The sequence below is a fragment of the Entelurus aequoreus genome, linkage group LG10 (assembly GCF_033978785.1).
Source record: "Entelurus aequoreus isolate RoL-2023_Sb linkage group LG10, RoL_Eaeq_v1.1, whole genome shotgun sequence".
NCBI lineage: Eukaryota > Metazoa > Chordata > Actinopteri > Syngnathiformes > Syngnathidae > Entelurus > Entelurus aequoreus.
The window spans coordinates 7004753-7026554 of NC_084740.1; the positions used below are offsets into that span (position 1 = coordinate 7004753).

At 40.2% G+C, this 21802-nt stretch overlaps 1 protein-coding gene across 1 annotated transcript in view; it reads left to right on the forward strand.

Annotated features, from left to right (window-relative positions):
* Positions 1 to 21802, forward strand: part of LOC133659276 (zinc finger and BTB domain-containing protein 16-A-like) — a 91812-nt gene that overhangs the window by 2917 nt on the left and 67093 nt on the right. Inside the window, exon 2 of the mRNA XM_062062016.1 lies at positions 4542 to 5751. Coding sequence (XP_061918000.1) covers positions 4619 to 5751 — 1133 coding nt within the window. The 5' untranslated portion in view covers positions 4542 to 4618. The remainder of the gene's footprint in view (positions 1 to 4541; positions 5752 to 21802) is intronic.

Sequence of the window (21802 nt, forward strand, 5' to 3'; positions counted from 1 at the left end):
TGCTAATACACCTGTTGTCTGCCAATACACCTTCTATACACCTGTTCTCTGCCAATACACCTGTTGTCTGCTAATACACCTGTTGTCTGCTAATACACCTGTTGTCTGCCAATACACCTGTTGTCTGCTAATACACCTGTTGTCTGCTAATACACCTGTTGTCTGCCAATACACCTGTTGTCTGCCAATACACCTTCTATACACCTGTTGTCTGCCAATACACCTGTTGTCTGCTAATACACCTGTTGTCTGCCAATACACCTATACACCTGTTGTCTGCCAATACACCTATACACCTGTTGTCTGCTAATAAACCTATTGTCTGCCAATACACCTGTTGTCTGCTAATACACCTGTTGTCTGCCAATACACCTTCTATACACCTGTTGTCTGCCAATACACCTGTTGTCTGCTAATACACCTGTTGTCTGCCAATACACCTGTTGTCTGCTAATACACCTGTTGTCTGCTAATACACCTGTTGTCTGCCAATACACCTGTTGTCTGCCAATACACCTTCTATACACCTGTTGTCTGCCAATACACCTGTTGTCTGCTAATACACCTTCTATACACCTGTTGCCTGCTAATACACCTGTTGTCTGCTAATACACCTTCTATACACCTGTTGTCTGCTAATACACCTTCTATACACCTGTTGTCTGCTAATACACCTGTTGTCTTTTAATACACCTTCTATACACCTGTTGTCTGTTAATACACCTTCTATACACCTGTTGTCTGCTAATACACCTTCTATACACCTGTTGTTTGCTAATATACCTTCTATACACTTGTTGTCTGCTAATACACCTGTTGTCTGCTAATACACCTTCTATACACCTGTTGTCTGCTAATACACCTGTTGTCTGCTAATACACCTTCTATACACCTGTTGTCTGCTAATACACCTTCTATACACCTGTTGTTTGCTAATATACCTTCTATACACCTGTTGTCTGCTAATACACCTGTTGTCTTCTAATACACCTTCTATACACCTGTTGTCTGCTAATACACCTTCTATACACCTGTTGTCTGCTAATACACCTTCTATACACCTGCTGTCTGCTAATACACCCTCTATACACCTGTTGTCTGCTAATACACCTTCTATACACCTGTTGTCTGCTAATATACCTTCTATACACCTGTTGTCTTCTAATACACCTTCTATACACCTGTTGTCTGCTAATGCACCTTCTATACACCTGTTGTCTGCCAATACACCTTCTATACACCTGTTGTCTGCTAATACACCTTCTATACACCTGTTGTCTGCTAATACACCTTCTATACACCTGTTGTCTGCTAATACACCTTCTATACACCTGTTGTCTGCTAATACACCTGTTGTCTTTTAATACACCTTCTATACACCTGTTGTCTGTTAATACACCTGCTGTCTGCTAATACACCTTCTATACACCTGTTGTCAGCTAATACACCTTCTATACACCTGTTGTCTGCTAATACACCTTCTATACACCTGTTGTTTGATAATATACCTTCTATACACCTGTTGTCTGCTAATACACCTGTTGTCTGCTAATACACCTTCTATACACCTGTTGTCTGCTAATACACCTGTTGTCTGCTAATACACCTTCTATACACCTGTTGTCTGCTAATACACCTTCTATACACCTGTTGTTTGCTAATATACCTTCTATACACCTGTTGTCTGCTAATACACCTGTTGTCTTCTAATACACCTTCTATACACCTGTTGTCTGCTAATACACCTGTTGTCTGCTAATACACCTTCTATACACCTGTTGTCTGCTAATACACCTTCTATACACCTGCTGTCTGCTAATACACCCTCTATACACCTGTTGTCTGCTAATACACCTTCTATACACCTGTTGTCTGCTAATATACCTTCTATACACCTGTTGTCTTCTAATACACCTTCTATACACCTGTTGTCTGCTAATGCACCTTCTATACACCTGTTGTCTGCCAATACACCTTCTATACACCTGTTGTCTGCTAATACACCTTCTATACACCTGTTGTCTGCTAATACACCTTCTATACACCTGTTGTCTGCTAATACACCTTCTATACACCTGTTGTCTGCTAATTGATGCCAAACTTAGCACGTCATGCATGATCACTAATCATGTGTCATGACTTTCAAGCAGGGGGGTCAGAAGTCATTGTAGGTGGGGGGCACATGGAGAAATATCTCCTCACGGCATGATAACTTCAAAATAAAAACAACTTCAGAATGTTTTCTTTGTTTCAAAATAGAACAAGCACATTCTAAAAATGTACAAATCATAATGTTGTTGTTTTTTTACACTTACATGTTGCGGTTAATAGTATATATACTTTATTAGTCATTATTTATACTTTCTGAATAAATGATGTGATAATGTTCATCAGTCAACTCATTTGTGTTACATTTCAATCTATCAAGATACAAAAAATGATATCAAAATCAAATTACAGGATGTTATTTATGTAGTTTGATCATTTTCCTCGACTGGTGTACTAACGTGTGGTTTATTTTTTTTACATATGTAGCATTATCTACAAAGATACAAATAATTGCTATTGCGACATCTAGTGGACACATTTAGAACAGCAGTTTCTTTCATTCAAAAATGCTGGCAATGTAGCTAGCGTGCTAATCGCTGGCTAGCTCAAATGCTAACATGAATACAAGACCCATTAACGTCTTTCCCCATTTCTAACATCATACTCCAATATAAAATACGAAAATAAACATTTTTAAATACTCAAATATGTCTTTTAAGAACACCACACTCACTGATACTAATTTGCTGGCAATGTAGCTAGCGCGCTAATCGCTGTCTAGCTCAAATGCTAACATGAATACGAGACACATTAACGTATTTACCCATTTCTAACGTCATACTCCAATATAAAATACTTTCTGAATAAATGATGTGATAATGTTCATCATTGGTGTTAAATTTTCAATCTATCAAGATAAAAAAATAATATCAAAATCAAATTACAGGATGTTATTTATGTAGTTCGATCATTTTCCTCGACTGGTGCACTAACATCATGTAGTTTATTTATTTATTTTTACATATCTACAAAGATACAAAGAATTGCTATTGCGACATCTAGTGGACACATTTAGAACAGCAGTTTCATTAAAAAACGCTGGCAACATAGCTAGCGCGCTAATCGCTGGCTAGCTGAAATGCTAACATGAATACAAGACACATTAACGTATTTACCCATTTCTAACGTCATACTCCAATATAAAATACGAAAATAAACATAGTTAAATACTCAAATATGTCTCTTAAGAACACCACACTCACTGACACTGCTCATTTGCTGGCAAAGGACCTAGCGCGCTAATCGCTGGTTAGCTGAAATGCTAACATGAATACAAGACACACTAACGTATTTACTCATTTCTAACGTCATACTCCAATATAAAATACTTTCTGAATAAATGATGTGATAATGTTCATCATTGGTGTTAAATTTCAATCTATCAAGATAAAAAAATAATATCAAAATCAAATTACAGGATGTTATTCATGTAGTTTGCTAATTTTCCTCAACATGTGTTTATTTTTAATTTTTTTACATATGTACTACACTCTACAAAGATACAAAGAAGTGCTATTGTGACATCTAGTGGACACATTTAGAACAGCAGTTTCTTTCATTCAACATAGCTAGCGCGCTAATCGCTGGCTAGCTGAAATGCTAACATGAATACAAGACACATTAACGTATTTCCCCATTTCTAACGTCATACTCCAATCTAAAATATGGAAATAAACATATTTAAATATTCAAATATGTCTCTTAAGAACACCACATTCACTGATACTGCTCATTTGCTGGCAACGTAGCTAGCGCGCTAATCGCTGGCTAGCTGAAATGCTAACATAAATACAAGACACATTAACGTCTTACTCCAATCTAAAATACAAAAATAAACATATTTAAATACTCAAATATGTCTCTTAAGAACACCACACACTGATACTGCTCATTTGCTGGCAACGGAGCTAGCGTGCTAATCGCTAGCTAGCTCAAATGCTAACATGAATACAAGACACATTAACATCTTTCCCCATTTCTAACGTCATACTCCAATCTAAAATACGAAAATAAACACATTTAAATACTCAAATATGTCTCTTAAGAACACCACACTCACTGATACTGCTCATTTGCTGGCAACGTAGCTAGCGCGCTAATCGCTGGCTAGCTGAAATGCTAACATGAATACAAGACACATTAACGTATTTACCCATTTCTAACATCATACTCCAATATAAAATACTTTCTGAATAAATTATGTGGTTTATTTTGTTACACAAGTAGCATCATCTACAAAGATACAAAGAATTGCTATTGTGACATCTAGTGGACACATTTAGAACAGCAGTTTCTTTCATTCAAAAATGTTGGCTCATTTTTATACTTAGCAAACTCATCCCGCGGGCCGGATAAAACCTGTTCACGGACCTTACGTTTGACACCCCTGCTTTAAACCATGACACTAATGACTTCCCCCCCCTGCCCCCCAGCTCACAGACCAGCGGAATCAGGGTGATCGCCTCATGCGGGCACAGCCAAGGTCCGAGCGCATAGGGGTCTGACAAAAATGGGCGTGCTCCAGCTCCACAACCCCGCTCACCCCAGCACGCTCCTGCAGCGAGCCAATCAGATGCGCCTGACGGGGACCCTGTGCGACGTCATCATCACGGTGGACGGCCACGAGTTCCCGGCGCACCGCACCGTCCTGGCGTGCACCAGCAAGATGTTTGAGATCCTGTTCCACCGCAGCAGCCTGCGCTACGCCCTGGACTTCCTGTCCCCGAAGACCTTCCAGCAGATCCTGGAGTACGCCTACACCGCCTCACTGCAGGCCACCGCCGAGGACCTGGACGACCTGCTGTACGCCGCGGAGATCCTGGAGATCGAGTTCCTGGAGGAGCAGTGCCTGAAGGTGCTGGAGACCATCCAGGCGGAGGAGAGCGACGACACGGCGGTGAGCCACCACGGTGACCGGGCCAGACACTGGAGACACATGATGTCCAAGAAGCATTCCATCCCTGACGGCTCCGCGTGCACCAACCCCAGCGCTCTGCACCACCTGGCGCTCTACCACATGACGGAAAGGAGTCCGCCGGGGACAGAGTCCGCCGCACCTCCTGAATTGAGCCCCAAGCTGGACATTGACATGGACATCACCCGCCGGCCTCACCGGGGCAACGCCGAGGCCCCGACCCTTGAACCGGTGCGGGGCATCAAATCGGAGAACATGCAGGTGGACGAGGCGGACTTCTGCGTGGGCGGCTCCTCCGGGGCCGGGGACGGGTGCTCACCGTCCGATCCAAACAGGGACGAGGGCCCGGGGACGCCGCTGAGAAGCAGCGTGATCACCAGCACCCGGGAGCTCCACGGCAACCCCGACGACAGCGCCCAAGGGCTGGGGAGCTCTCTGGATTTTTTCCCCGGCTTAGTGGAGAAACACCTGGGCTCGCTGTACTCGGTCACTGCCGCCCGCCCGGGGGAGGCCACCACGCCCCTTTCCGTGCCCTCGTCCCTGGGCGTGCCGCTGGACCCGAGGGCCTACGGCGGCCTGCTGCACCAGGGCCTGCTGCACAGGGAGCTCCTCAGCAGGCTGGGACAGTTTGCGGCGGGCATGCGGCACGAGGGCTCCGCTCAGGGGCCGCAGTGTTGTGGCGAGTGCGGGCTGCAGCTGCACAGCAGGCAGGCTTTGGAGCAGCACAGGTAACAACACAGTCTGACACTTGATATGCTCGCCTCAACACAACACAACACAACACCACACCACACCACACCACACAATACATCTGCCAAGGCCAAACACTCCCGAGTCGGACCAAACGCTGGCTCTTGCAATGGTCCAAGCCTGAAAAAATAATCCTGAACCCGCACTAAATTAGGGATGAATGTAAAATTTATGATGACAGGACGGTTACAATAAAAAGGATGCAAGCAGGTGCTGGTAGTTGAAGTCAGCAACGAATGTGCAGGTGCTTCAGTTCAAGGAGAGAACACCTGCACCACTTCCCCCTCAGGATGTAACGATTAGCGGCATAACCATAAACCGCGGTAACATTCTTGACGGCTAGTAGCACCGTTTCAAATTTGAATTATCGTACACGGTGAGTGATTGCCACACAAAGTAATTCTGCTCGCTTCCTGAAGATGCAGCCGGCGCGCTACTCGCTAGCTAGCCTAAATGCTAGCATGAATACAAGACACACTAACGTATTTACCAATTTCTAACGTCATACTCCAATCTAAAATATGAATAAACATACCTAAATTCTCAAATATGTCTCTTAAGAACACCGCACTCACTGATACGGCTCATCTGCTGGCAAAGTAGCTGTCGCACTAATCGCTAGCTAGCTTAAATGCTAACATGAATACAAGACACACTAGCGTATTTACCCATTTCTAACGTCATACTCCAATCTAAAATACGAAAATGAACATATTTAAATACTCAAATATGTCTCTTAAGAACACCGCACTCACAGATACTGCTTATTTGCTGGCAACGTAACTAGCGTGCTAGTCGCTAGCTAGCTTAAATGCTAACGTGAATACAAGACACATTAATGTCATACTCCAATCTAAATTACAAAATAAACATTTACATACTCCAAAAATAAACATGTTTAAATACTCAAAAATGTCTTAAGAACACCACACTCACGGATACTGCTTATTTGCTGGCAGCGTAGCTACCGCGCTCATCGCAGGTTAGCTTAAATGCTAACATGAAAACAAGACACATTAACGTATTTACCCATTTCTAACGTCATACTCCAATCTACAATACAAAAATAAACATATTTACAAATACCAAAAATCCGAAAATAAACATTTTTAAATATTCAAATATGTCTCTTAAGAACACCACACTCACTGATACTGCTCATTCGCTGGCAACGTAGCTTGTGCGCTAATCGCTAGCTAGCTTAAATGCTAACATGAATACAAGACACATTAATGTCTTTACCCATTTCTAACGTCATACTCCAATCTAAAATGCAAAAATAAACATATTTAAATACTCAAATATGTCTCTTAAGAACACCACACTCACGATACTGCTCATTTGCTGGCAGCAACGTAGCTAATGCGCTAATCGCTAGCCAGCTGAAATGCTAACATGAATACAAGACATTAACGTATTTACCCATTTCTAACGTCATACTCCAATCTAAAATACGAAAATAAACATATTTAAATACTCAAATATGTCTCTTAAGAACACCGCGCTCATGATACTGCTCATTTACTGGCAGCAACGTAGCTAACGCGCTAATCGCTAGCTAGCTGGAATGCTAACATGAATACAAGACATTAACGTATTTACCCATTTCTAACGTCATAATCCAATCTAAAATACGAAAATAAACATATTTAAATACTCAAATATGTCTCTTAAGAACACCACACTCACGATACTGCTCATTTACTGGCAGCAACGTAGCTAACGCGCTAATCGCTAGCTAGCTGAAATGCTAACATGAATACAAGATATTAACGTCTTTACCCATTTCTAACGTCATACTCCAATCTAAAATACGAAAATAAACATATTTAAATACTCAAATATGTCTCTTAAGAACACCACACTCACGATACTGCTCATTTACTGGCAGCAACGTAGCTAACGCGCTAATTGCTAGCTAGCTGAAATGCTAACATGAATACAAGACATTAACGTATTTACCCATTTCTAACGTCATACTCCAATCTAAAATACGAAAATAAACATATTTAAATACTCAAATATGTCTCTTGAGAACACCACACTTACGAATACTGCTCATTTGCTGGCAACGTAGCTAGCGCGCTAATCGGTAGTTAGCTTAAATGCTATCATGAATACAAGACACATTAACGTCTTTAGCCATTTCTAACTTTATATACTCCAATCTAAAATATGAAAATAAACATATTTACATACTCCAAAAATACGAAAAAAAAATAATTTAAATACTAAAATTTGTCTCTTAAGAACACACACTTACTGATACTGCTCATTTGCTGGCAAGTTGCTACGTAGCGCTAATCGCTAGCTGCCTTAAATGCTAACATTTTAGACACATTGACAAGACACATTAACGTCTTTCCCAATTTTTAAACGTTGTACTCCAATCTAGAATACGAAAATAAACATATATGAAAATAAACAATACTCAAATATGTCTCTTAAGAACACCACACTCACTGATACTGCTCATTTGCTGGCAACGTAGCTATTATGCTAATCGCTAGCTTGCTTGAATGCAAACATGAATACAAGACACATTAACGTCTTTAACCATTTCTAACTTTATATACTCCAATCTAAAATACAAAAAAAAACATATTTACATACTCCAAAAATACGAAAATAAACATTTTAATACTCAAATATGTTTCTTAAGAACACCACACTCACTGATTTGCTGGCAACGTAGCTAGCGCGCTAATCGCTAGCTAGCTTAAATGCTAACATGAATACAAGACACATTAACATATTTACCCATTTCTAACTTTATACTCCAATCTAAAATACGAAAATAAACATTTAAATACTAGAAAAATAAGTTTTTGAAGAACAGCACACTCACTGATACTGCTTATTTGCTGGCAACGTAGCTAGCGCGCTAATTGCTAGCTAGCTGAAATGCAAACATGAATACAAGAGACATTAAAGGCCTACTGAAAGCCACTACTACCGACCACGCAGTCTGATATTTTATATATCAATGATGAAATCTTAACATTGCAACACATGCCAATACGGCCGGGTTAACTTATAAAGCGCAATTTTAAATTTCCCGCTAAACTTCCGGTTGAAAAAGCCTTCGGAGGATGACGTATGCGCGTGACGTAGCCAGGGGAACGGAGGTATGCCTTCCCCATTGAATACAATACAAAAAAGCTCTGTTTTCATTTCATAATTCCACAGTATTCTGGACATCTGTGTTGGTGAATCTTTTGCAATTTGTTTAATGAACAATGGAGGCTGCAAAGAAGAAAGTTGTAGGTGGGATTGGTGTATTAGCGGCTGGCTGCAGCAACACAACAAGGACTACTTACTTGGATAGCAGACGCCTAGCCGATGCTAGCCGCGCACCGCACGGATGATCGGGTGAAGTCCTTCGTCGCGCCGTCGATCGCTGGAACGCAGGTGAGCACGGGTGTTGATGAGCAGATGAGGGCTGGCTGGCGTAGGTGGAGCGCTAATGTTTTTATCATAGCTCTGTGAGGTCCGGTTGCTAAGTTGCTAAGTTAGCCTTAGCGTCGTTAGCAACAGCATTGTTAAGCTTTGCCAGGCTGAGATCTATTAACCGTGTAGTTACATGTACATGGTTTAATAGTATTGTTGATCTTCTGTCTATCCTTCCAGTCAGGGATTTATTTATTTTGTTTCTATCTCCATTTGAGACAGATGCTATCACGTTAGCTCATGCTAAAGAGCTTCGTCGATGTATTGTCGTGGAGATAAAAGTCACTGTGAATGTCCATTTCGCGTTCTCGACTCTCATTTTCAAGAGGATATAGTATCCGAGGTGGTTTAAAATACAAATCCGTGATCCACAATAGAAAAAGGAGAGAGTGTGGAATCCAATGAGCCAGCTTGTACCTAAGTTACGGTCAGAGCGAAAAAAAATATGTATTTCACTGCATTCTAGTCCGTCACTCTAACGTTCCTCATCCACAAATCTTTCATCCTCGCTCAAATTAATGGGGTAATCGTCGCTTTCTCGGTCCGAATAGCTCTAGCTGCGTTGAAAACAATAGGAAAATATGAGGGAGTGAACAACTGACTACGTCACGCTACTTCCGGTAGGGGCAAGGTTTTTTTTTTTACCAGAGACCAAAAGTTGCGAACTCTATCGACGTTGTTCTATACTAAATCCTTTCAGCAAAAATATGGCAATATCGCAAAATGATCAAGTATGACACATAGAATGGATCTGCTATCCCCGTTTAAATAAAGAAATGTCATTTCAGTAGGCCTTTAACGTACTTACCCATTTCTAATGTCATACTCCAATCTAAAATAGGAAGATAAACGTATTTAAACACTCAAATAACATTATGTCTCTTTAGAACACCAAACTTAAGAGACATTTCCTGGAGATGCAGTTAGCGTGCTAATTTAGAGATAGCTTATATGCTAAAACACCTTCACTTATTTCCCTATTACAAATGTCATACTCCAATCTAAAATCAGAAGAGAACACTCAAATAAGTAATATGGCTCTTAAGAAGTCAGAACATTATTTATTGTTTCTCCTGCCTAGCAAAGTATTTTGTGTGTTATTTTTTAAATAAAACTTGGTTAAAAGATTCCAATGTGTGATAAGTACCTTTTGAGCACATTCAACAATACCCTAAAAATAACAATAAACGTGATATGAAGTTTTTTTTTGTTACATCTCTAGTTCTGATGCCTTGTTGTGATTCTGATGGTGTGCACATTTGGAGATATATATAATTGAAGAGTCAGTAATATTAAACATTTAACTATAAGAGAATGAATACATAAAATACATCAGAGAAAATAAAATAGACTAAAAATCACAACTCTCATGCTGGTTTAAAAGCCAAAGAGTAAAAATATGTCATTAAAGGGGGAATAGCAAGAGGGATATTGTTCCAAAGTTTTGGAGCCACAGCAGAAAATGCACCTCTGGATTTTAAACTGATCAGCTGACCTCAGAGACCTTGTGGGGGTGTACATTTTTAAAAGGTCTGACATATATTGTGGCGCGAACCCGTTAGGAGATTTAGAAACAAACAATATTCTAAAATGAAGTGAGAGCCAGTGAAGGGACGCTAAAATGTGTTCGTGTTTTTTAGTGCCACTTAAAAGGCGAGCGGCAGCATTTTGGACTAACTGCAATGGAGCGATTGAGGCCTGCCTTATTCCAACGTAGAGGGACATGCAGTGGTCCAAACGTGAGGAAATAAAAGCACGGATTACCCGCTCAAAGTCGTTAAAAGATAAAACTGATTTAATTTTTGCTGAAAGTCTTAAATGATAAAAACTAGATCGTACAACGGAGTTAACCTGCTGCTCCAATTTAAGATCATTGTCGAATTTAAATCCAAGATTTGTGACAGTGAGTTTTAAATAAGGCGTCAGGGGTGCAGGTCACTGGGGGGAGCATTCTGTTTGACTTTTGAGTCAAATAAAATAATTTCCGTCTTGTTCTCATTTAAGTTTGGAAAGTTTACCGCCAACTATGCTTTTATGTCCTGAAGACAATTTAAAAGTGATTTTGAACTAGCTTGGTACGCAGTAAGTCGGACCCATTTCCAGTGAGGGTCGGACTACACCGAGGCTGCCCTTTGTCACCAATTCTGTTCATAACTTTTATGGACAGAATTTCTAGGCGCAGTCAAGGCGTTGAGGGGATCCGGTTTGGTGGCTGCAGGATTAGGTCTCTGCTTTGATGATGTGGTCCTGATGGCTTCATCTGGTCAGGATCTTCAGCTCTCGCTGGATCGGTTCGCAGCCGAGTGTGAAGCGACTGGGATGAGAATCAGCACCTCCAAGTCCGAGTCCATGGTTCTCGCCCGGAAAAGGGTGGAGTGCCATCTCCGGGTTGCGGAGGAGACCCTGCCCCAAGTGGAGGAGTTCAAGTACCTCGGAGTCTTGTTCACGAGTGGGGGAAGAGTGGGTCGTGAGATCGACAGGCGGATCGGTGCGGCGTCTTCAGTAATGCGGACGCTGTATCGATCCGTTGTGGTGAAGAAGGAGCTGAGCCGGAAGGCAAAGCTCTCAATTTACCGGTCGATCTACGTTCCCATCCTCACCTATGGTCATGAGCTTTGGGCTATGACCGAAAGGACACAGGAAATTAGTTTCCTCCGCCGGGTGGCGGGTCTCTCCCTTAGAGATAGGGTGAGAAGATAGGGAGGAGCTCAAAGTAAAGCCGCTGCTCCTCCACATGGAGAGGAACCAGATGAGGTTTTTGATTGATTGATTGAAACTTTTATTAGTAGATTGCATAGTACAGTACATATTCCGTACAATTGACCACTAAATGGTACACACCCAAATACGTTTTTCAACTTGTTTAAGCCACGTAAATCAATTCATGGTAGGTGGTTCGGGCATCTGGTCAGGATGCCACCCGAACGCCTCCCTAGGGAGGTGTTTAGGGCACGACCGACCGGTAGGAGGCCACGGGGAAGACCCAGGACACGTTGGGAAGACTATGTCTCCCGGCTGGCCTGGGAAGGCCTCGGGATCCCCCGGGAGGAGCTGGACGAAGTGGCTGGGGAGAGGGAAGTCTGGGCTTCCCGGCTTGGATAAGCGGAAGAAAATGGATGGATGGATGGATTTTAAACTTTTTTTAATTGATTTTTTATGTTTATTTTTTTTTAAAGGCACATAGATTTGGGTATCATCCGAGTAAAGTATAATGATGACGTTGATGATGATGGATACCTCCCAGCGTCCTTGTGTTGCTCTCTTTTGATCGTTCCTGTATTGACAAGCTTGTCACTTCCCATTTTGTCTCGTTGGGACGAAAGTTAGCATTTAGCACCCACGCCAGCTTCTATTAGCTCGACTTCGGGCGTTCATAATTGTCACTTGATTCATTACAAAAAAAAAGAAAGAAAGAAGCAAAACAGGATTCTTCATCCCTCAATCGCGTCTAACCATCCTTGGCGGCACCAACCTCCGGACCCGTGACTGACATTTCAGCATCGTGCCGCCCTGGCATCCTGTGGGATATTTAGTGATGTGCGGGCTTACTCATGGAGACGGACATGCGCGTGTCTGCGGGCCGACGAGAGAGAAAGAGAGAAAGAGAGAGGGATGGTGTGGCGGTGGTTCTGCTTGAGGACGTAGTGAAGCTGCAGTAGGTCCGTAACCAGGTCACTGAGCATGCACCTGGTCCATGGATTGACATTTGGTAGTGCTTGCTGACACAATTTCTCCGGGAGCGGTTTGAAGCTGGACAAAAGTCGGAAAATTTGAAATCTCAAAAAGAGAGAGTTATTCTGTGTGTTGTGAGGAATGGTGTGGCTTTTAGAGACTGGTGGCTTGAAATCAATTAACCTTTTAAAGGCCTACTGAAAGCCACTACTAGCGACCACGCAGTCTGATAGTTTATATATCAATGATGAAATCTTAACATTGCAACACACGCCAATACGGCCGGGTTAACTTATAAAGTGCAATTTTAAATTTCCCGCTAAACTTCCGGCTGAAAACGTTTCGATATGATGACGTTTGCGCGTGACGTCAATGGTTGAACCGGAAGTATTCGGACCCCATTGGATCCAATACAAAAAGCCCTGTTTTCATCCCAAAATGCCACAGTATTCTGGACATCTGTGTTGGTGAATCTTTTGCAATTTGTTTAATGAACCATGAAGACTGCAAAGAAGAAAGCTGTAGGTGGGATCGGTGTATTAGCGGCTGGCTGCAGCAACACAACCAGGAGGACTTTGAGATGGATAGCAGACGCGCTAGCCGCCGACCTCACCTTGACTTCCTCTGTCTCCGGGCCGCCGACCGCATCTATGATCGGGTGAAGTCCTTTGTCGCTCCGTTGATCGCTGGAACGCAGGTGAGCACGGGTGTTGATGAGCAGATGAGGGCTGGCTGGCGTAGGTGGATAGCTAAGGTTTTTAAGCATAGCTCTGTCGAGGTCCCGTAGCTAAGTTAGCTTCAATGGCGTCGTTAGCAACAGCATTGTTAAGCTTCGCCAGGCTGGAAAGCATTAACCGTGTAGTTACATGTCCATGGTTTAATAGTATTGTTGATCTTCTGTCTATCCTTCCAGTCAGGGGTTTATTTCTTTTGTTTCTATCTGCATTTAAGCCCGATGCTATCACGTTAGCTCCGTAGCTAAAGTGCTTCGCCGATGTATTGTCGTGGAGATAAAAGTCACTGTGAATGTCCATTTCGCGTTCTCGACTCTCATTTTCAAGAGGATATAGTATCCGAGGTGGTTTAAAATACAAATCCGTGATCCACAATAGAAAAAGGAGAAAGTGTGGAATCCAATGAGCCAGCTTGTACCTAAGTTACGGTCAGAGCGAAAAAAGATACGTCCTGCACTGCACTCTAGTCCTTCACGCTCACGTTCCTCATCCACGAATCTTTCATCCTGGCTCAAATTAATGGGGTAATCGTCGCTTTCTCGGTCCGAATCGCTCTCGCTGCTGATGTAAACAATGGGGAAATGTGAGGAGCCTTTCAACCTGTGACGTCACGCTACTTCCGGTACAGGCAAGGCTTTTTTTTATCAGCGACCAAAAGTTGCAAACTTTATCGTCGATGTTCTCTACTAAATCCTTTCAGCAAAAATATGGCAATATCGCGAAATGATCAAGTATGACACATTGAATGGATCTTCTATCCCCGTTTAAATAAAAAAATGTCATTTCAGTAGGCCTTTAAAGCATTTATCGGCCGATAACATCTTTACTTATTAATATACTTTTTCAGAAGCGTGAGGCAGACCGAAAAGGAAAGTGAAATGAAACATCATGAAATGATCAGTGGAGAAATCAACATTGGCTGCATGTCCGTCCAAGGTCCTCAAGGCTGAAGATTAGGTATTATCAGACGCAATGATGAAATTACGCACGCTCATTAGCTGTGGGTGTTGTTGGCGCTATTTTATTAGAACAACAACATGACTGCATGGCCGTATGAACAACTTTAACACTGTTACAAATATGCGCCACACTGTGAACCCACACCAAACAAGAATGACAAACACATTTTGGGAGAACATCCGCACCGTAACACAACAAAACAAATACCCAGAACCCCTTGCAGCACTAACTCTTCCAGGACGCTACAATATACACCCCCTGCTACCACCAAACCCCTTCTCTTATTTATATTGTTTTTGATTGATTGATTGAAACTTGTATTAGTAGATTGCACAGCACAGTACATATACCGTACAATTGACCACTAAATGGTAACACCCCAATAAGTTTTTCAACTTGTTTAAGTCGGGGTCCACGTTAATCAATTCATGGTAAAGTTACATTGTTTAATGCATCCAGCGGGGCATCACAACAAAATTAGGCATAATAATGTGTTAATTCCACGACTGTATATATCGGTATCGGTTGATATCGAAATCGGTAATTAAGAGTTGGGCAATATCGGAATATCGGCAAACAATTAATTATCGGACATCTCTATTAATAAGCGACGCCATCACCTCACTGGTGTAACTGCAGCGGTGGATTTCTTGTTCCGCACCCGCCTTGAGCGAACCGAGTAGGCTTATAGACCAAAAACTAGGTCCCTGATGAATTAAGGAAACGGCGCAAACTGAGGACCACCTGTGTTACTGTTAGTATTGTATGTCTGTGTTTAACGATATTGGGTCCTTGGGAGGAAACACTTCTCTAATTTGTGTTTTAGGCTTAAAAAGTTTGTCCTTGAAAAAAAAAAAAAAGAGGAGAATAATACATTTTAGTCTTATTTCAGCTTCATTGATTTACTTTTGCATGATTACCCAAGAAGAATATTAGAACATTTGAACATAATAGGCAATAAAGATGTGATTGTTCATGCCGACAAATTGCTGGGCCACTGCAGGCTTGAAAAAAATACAAACCCCGTTTCCATATGAGTTGGGAAATTGTGTTAGATGTAAATATAAACGGAATACAATGATTTGCAAATCATTTTCAACCCATATTCAGTTCAATATGCTACAAAGACAACATATTTGATGTTCAAACTGATAAACATTTTTTTTTTTTTTGCAAATAATCATTAACTTTAGAACATGTGCCAAAGAAGTTGGGAAAGGTGGCAATAAATACTGATAAAGTTGAGGAATGCTCATCAAACACTTATTTGGAACATCCCACAGGTGAACAGGCTAATTGGGAACAGGTGGGTGCCATGATTGGGTATAAAAGTAGATTCCATGAAATGCTCAGTCATTCACAAACAAGGATGGGGCGAGGGTCACCACTTTGTCAACAAATGCGAGAGCAAATTGTTGAACAGTTTAAGAAAAACCTTTCTCAACCAGCTATTGCAAGGAATTTAGGGATTTCACCATCTACGCTCCGTAATATCATCAAAGGGTTCAGAGAATCTGGAGAAATCACTGCACGTAAGCAGCTAAGCCCGTGACCTTCCATCCCTCAGGCTGTACTGCATCAACAAGCGACATCAGTGTGTAAAGGATATCACCACATGGGCTCAGGAACACTTCAGAAAACCACTGTCAGTAACTACAGTTGGTTGCTACATCTGTAAGTGCAAGCTAAAACTCTACTATACAAAGTGAAAACCGTTTATCAACAACACCCAGAAACGCCGTCGGCTTCGCTGGGCCTGAGCTCATCTAAGATGGACTGATACAAAGTGGAAAAGTTTTCTGTGGTCTGACGAGTCCACATTTCAAATTGTTTTTGGAAACTGAGGACGTCGTGTCCTCCGGACCAAAGAGGAAAAGAACCATCTAGATTGTTCTAGGCGCAAAGTGTAAAAGCCAGCATGTGTGATGGTATGGGGGTGTATTAGTGCCCAAGACATGGGTAACTTACACATCTGTGAAGGCACCATTAATGCTGAAAGGTACATACAGGTTTTGGAGCAACATATGTTGCCATCCAAGCAACGTTACCATGGACGCCCCTGCTTATTTCAGCAAGACAATGCCAAGCCACGTGTTACATCAACGTGGCTTCATAGTAAAAGAGTGCGGGTACTAGACTGGCCTGCCTGTAGTCCAGACCTGTCTCCCATTGAAAATGTGTGGCGCATTATGAAGCCTAAAATAGCACAAGGGAGACCCCCGGACTGTTGAACAACTTAAGCTGTACATCAAGCAAGAATGGGAAAGAATTCCACCTGAGAAGCTTCAAAAATGTGTCTCCTCAGTTCCCAAACCTTTACTGAGTGTTGTTAAAAGGAAAGGCCATGTAACACAGTGGTGAACATGCCCTTTCCCAACTACTTTGGCACGTGTTGCAGCCATGGAATTCTAAGTTAATTATTATTTGCAAAAAAAATAAAGTTTATGAGTTTGAACATCAAATATGTTGTCTTTGTAGCATATTCAACTGAATATGGGTTGAAAAGGATTTGCAAATCATTGTATTCCGTTTATATTTACATCTAACACAATTTCCCAACTCATATGGAAACGGGGTTTGTATCTTTTTATTACCTTTAATGCGTCAAGCTTTTGTCCGTCCAGTACAGTTTTAGAAGTTGTGTTCTGAATGTAATCATTTCTTCTGAATCAGGTGTTCATCCTGGTGTGAGGCGGGACAGGTGTGCACGTAAGAAGTACCTAACAGAGCTTCTTGGAGCCACACAATCTGAGAGACAGGCGTGGGCAAACAGCTCATTAGCATTAAAGCCACAGACACACAAAACGGGGCGTTCCCATTAGGTCTTACTAAAAGCACGTCTAAACTGTCTAAGACAGTGTTTTTCAACCTTTTCTGAGCCAAGGCACATTTTCTTCATTGAAAAAAATCCGGAGGCACACCACCAGTAGAAATCATTGAAAAATGAAACTCAGCAGCCGATATTGACAGTCAAAAGTCGTTGTCGCAATTGTTGGATATGACTTTAAAGCATAACCAAGCATGCATCACTATAGCTCTTGTCTCAAAGTAGGTGTACTGTCACCACCTGTCACATCACACCCTGACTTATTTGGACTTTTTTTGCTGTTTTCCTGTGTGTAGTGTTTTAGTTCTTGTCTTTCGCTCCTATTTTGGTGGCTTTTTCCCGTTTTGTTGGTATTTTCCTGTAGAAGTTTCATGTCTTCCTTGAACATTCCCCGCACCTGCTTTGTTTTCGCAATCAAGACGATGCTATCCTTCTTTGTGTGAACATTGTTGATTGTCATGTGCGGAGGTACTTTGTGGACGCCGTCTGCTCCACGCGCTGTAAGTCTTTGCTGTCGTCCAGCATTCTGTTTTTGTTTACTTAGCAGCCAGTTCAGTTTTAGTTTCGTTCTGCATAGCCTTCCCTAAGCTTCAATGCCTTTTCTCAGCGGCACTCACCTTTTGTTTATTTTTGGTTTAACGTAGATACCTTTTTACTAGAGACGTCCGATAATATCAGACTGCCGATATTATCGGCCGATAAACGCTTTAAAATGTAATATCGGAAATTATCGGTATCGGTTTCAAAAAGTAAAATTCAAGACTTTTTCAAACGCCGCTGTGTACACGGACGTAGGGAGAAGTACAGAGCGCCAATAAACCTTAAAGGCACTGCCTTTACGTGCCGGCCCAATCACAGAATATCTACGGCTTTTCACACACACAAGTGAATGCAAGGCATAGTTGGTCAACAGCCATACAGGTCACACTGAGGGTGACCGTATAAACAACTTTAACACTGTTACAAATATGCGCCACACTGTGAACCCACACCAAACAAGAATGACAAACACATTTCGGGAGAACATCCGCACCGTAACACAACATAAACACAACAGAACAAATACCCAGAATCCCTTGCAGCACTAACTATTCCGGGACGCTACAATATACACCCCCCCCCCCCCCCCCCAACCTCAACCTCTTCATGCTCTCTCAGGGAGAGCATGTCCCAAATTCCAAGCTGCTGTTTTGAGGCATGTTAAAAAATAATAATGCACTTTGTGACTTCAATAATAAATATGGCATTTTTTTTCCATAACTTGAGTTGATTTATTTTGGAAAACATTGTTACATTGTTTAATGCATCCAGCGGGACATCACAACAAAATTAGGCATAATAATGTGTTAATTCCACGACTGTATATACCGGTATCGGTTGATATCAGAATCGGTAATTAAGAGTTGGACAATATCGGCAAAGAAGCCATTATCGGACATCTCTATTTTTAACCAAACGAGGTGAAATTACATAATCTCACGACACACTAGTGTGCCGCGGCACAGTGGTTGAAAAACACTGCTCTAAGAAGCATGACAGGAAAAAAAAAACAAAAAAAACCCAAACAGGGTAAACAGTCTGGAGTTTGATGAAAACACAAAATATGCTCCAAAGAATGCTGGGAAGTCCCAGTCCTATTCGGTTCTCCGAAGGCAGGCTCACGTTGCTACTCGTTCTAAATTGCACAAATCTCGTCGTCGTTTTGTCGGTCCGCCTAATTTCCAGTGTTTTCGCTCTTCGGAGGCTGTGTGTGTTAGCGGGGTGACGTGAGGATGAAAGTGCAGATGCCTCGCATGCTTGCATGTGTGAGATATGATATGATGGCTTCTGCTGCCGGCCGAGCAGCAGCAAATAGTCTTCCTTTCTCCTTTCCGTTGCAGCTACGTGTGTTTGTGTATGTGTGTGTGTGTGTGTTTGTATGTGTGTGTGTGTGTGTGTGTGCGTGTGTGTGTGTGTGTTCTGGCAATTCTTACTTAATGGGGACATCGCTCTGTTTACACAGTCACCTTTAGGGCACCTCTGACGGTACGGGGACAAAAAAACAGGTCCCCTAAAGGGAAACCTTTTTAAATGATAGTCAGATCCATTCTACCATATTTTTCGGACTATAAATCGCAGTTTTTTTTCATAGTTTGGCCGGGGGTGCGACTTATACTCAAGAGCGACTTATGTGTGAAATGATTAACACATTAGCGTAAAATATCAAATAATATTATTTAGCTCATTCACGTAAGAGACTAGACCGGGGGTCGGCAACCCGCGGCTCTTTAGCGCCGCCCTAACGGCTCTCTGGAGCTTTTTCAAAAATGTATGAAAAATTGAAAAAATGGGTGGAAAAAAATACATTTTTTGTGTTAATATGGTTTCTGTAAGAGGACAAACATGACACAAACCTCCCTAATTGTTATAAAGCACACTGTTTATATCAGGGGTGCTCACGCAAGCTACTTTTCAATTGATCAAGTCGTGGGGATCTACCTCATTCATATATATAATTTATATTTACTTATTTATGAAATTTATATTTTGTTAACAAGTTAAAGGTGTTTAATGATAATGCAAGCATGTTTAACACATAGTTAATATTGTTAATAGATTAAAGGTGTTTAATGATAATACAAGAATGTTTAATACATATAGTTAATATTGTTAACAAGTTAAAGGTGTTTAAAGATCATGCAAGCATGTTTAACACATATACTTAATATTGTTAACAAGTTAAAGGTGTTTAATGATAATACAAGCATGTTTAACACATACAGTTAATATTGTTAACAAGTTAAAGGTATTTAATGATAATACATGCATGTTTAATACATATAGTTAATATTGTTAACAAGTTAAAGGTGTTTAATGATAATACAAGCATGTTTAACACATATAGTTAATATTGTTAAGTTAAAGGTGTTTAATGATAATACAAGCATGTTTAACACATATAGTTAATATTGTTAACAAGTTAAAGGTGTTTAAAGATAATGCAAGCATGTTTAACACATATAGTTAATATTGTTAACAAGTTAAAGGTATTTAATGATAATACATGCATGTTTAACACATATAGTTAATATTGTTAACAAGTTAAAGGTGTTTAATGATAATACAAACATGTTTAACACATAGTTAATATTATTAACAAGTTAAAGGTGTTTAATGATAATACAAGCATGTTTAACACAGAGTTAATATTGTTAACATGTTAAAGGTATTTGATGATAATACATGCATGTTTAACACATATAGTTAATATTGTTAACAAGTTAAAGGTGTTTAATGATAATACAAGCATGTTTAACACATAGTTAATATTGTTAACAAGTTAAAGGTGTTTAAAGATAATGCAAGCATGTTTAACACATATAGTTAATATTGTTAACAAGTTAAAGGTGTTTAATGATAATGCAAGCATGTTTAACACATATAGTTAATATTGTTAACAAGTTAAAGGTGTTTAATGATAATACAAGCATGTTTAACACATAGTTAATATTGTTAACAAGTTAAAGGTGTTTAATGATAATACAAGCATGTTTAACACATATAGTTAATATTGTTAACAAGTTAAAGGTGTTTAATGATAATACAAGCATGTTTAACACATATAGTTAATATTGTTAACAAGTTAAAGGTGTTTAATGATAATACAAGCATGTTTAACACATAGTTAATATTGTTAACAAGTTAAAGGTGTTTAATGATAATACAAGCATGTTTAACACATATAGTTAATATTGTTAACAAGTTAAAGGTGTTTAATGATAATATAATACAAGCATGTTTAACACATATAGTTAATATTGTTAACAAGTTGAAGGTGTTTAAAGATAATACAAGCATGTTTAACACATATAGTTAATATTGTTAACAAGTTAAAGGTGTTTAATGATAATACAAGCATGTTTAACACATATAGTTAATATTGTTAACAAGTTAAAGGTGTTTAATGATAATACAAGCATGTTTAACACATATAGTTAATATTGTTAACAAGTTAAAGGTGTTTAATGATAATACAAGCATGTTTAACACATATAGTTAATATTGTTAACAAGTTAAAGGTGTTTAATGATAATACAAACATGTTTAACACATATAGTTAATATTGTTAACAAGTTAAAGGTGTTTAATGATAATACAAGCATGTTTAACACATATAGTTAATATTGTTAACAAGTTAAAGGTGTTTAATGATAATACAAGCATGTTTAACACATATAGTTAATATTATTAACAAGTTAAAGGTGTTTAATGATAATGCAAGCATGTTTAACACATATAGTTAATATTAACAAGTTAAAGGTTTTTAAAGATAATACAAGCATGTTTAACACATATAGTTAATATTGTTAACAAGTTAAATGTGTTTAATGATAATACAAGTATGTT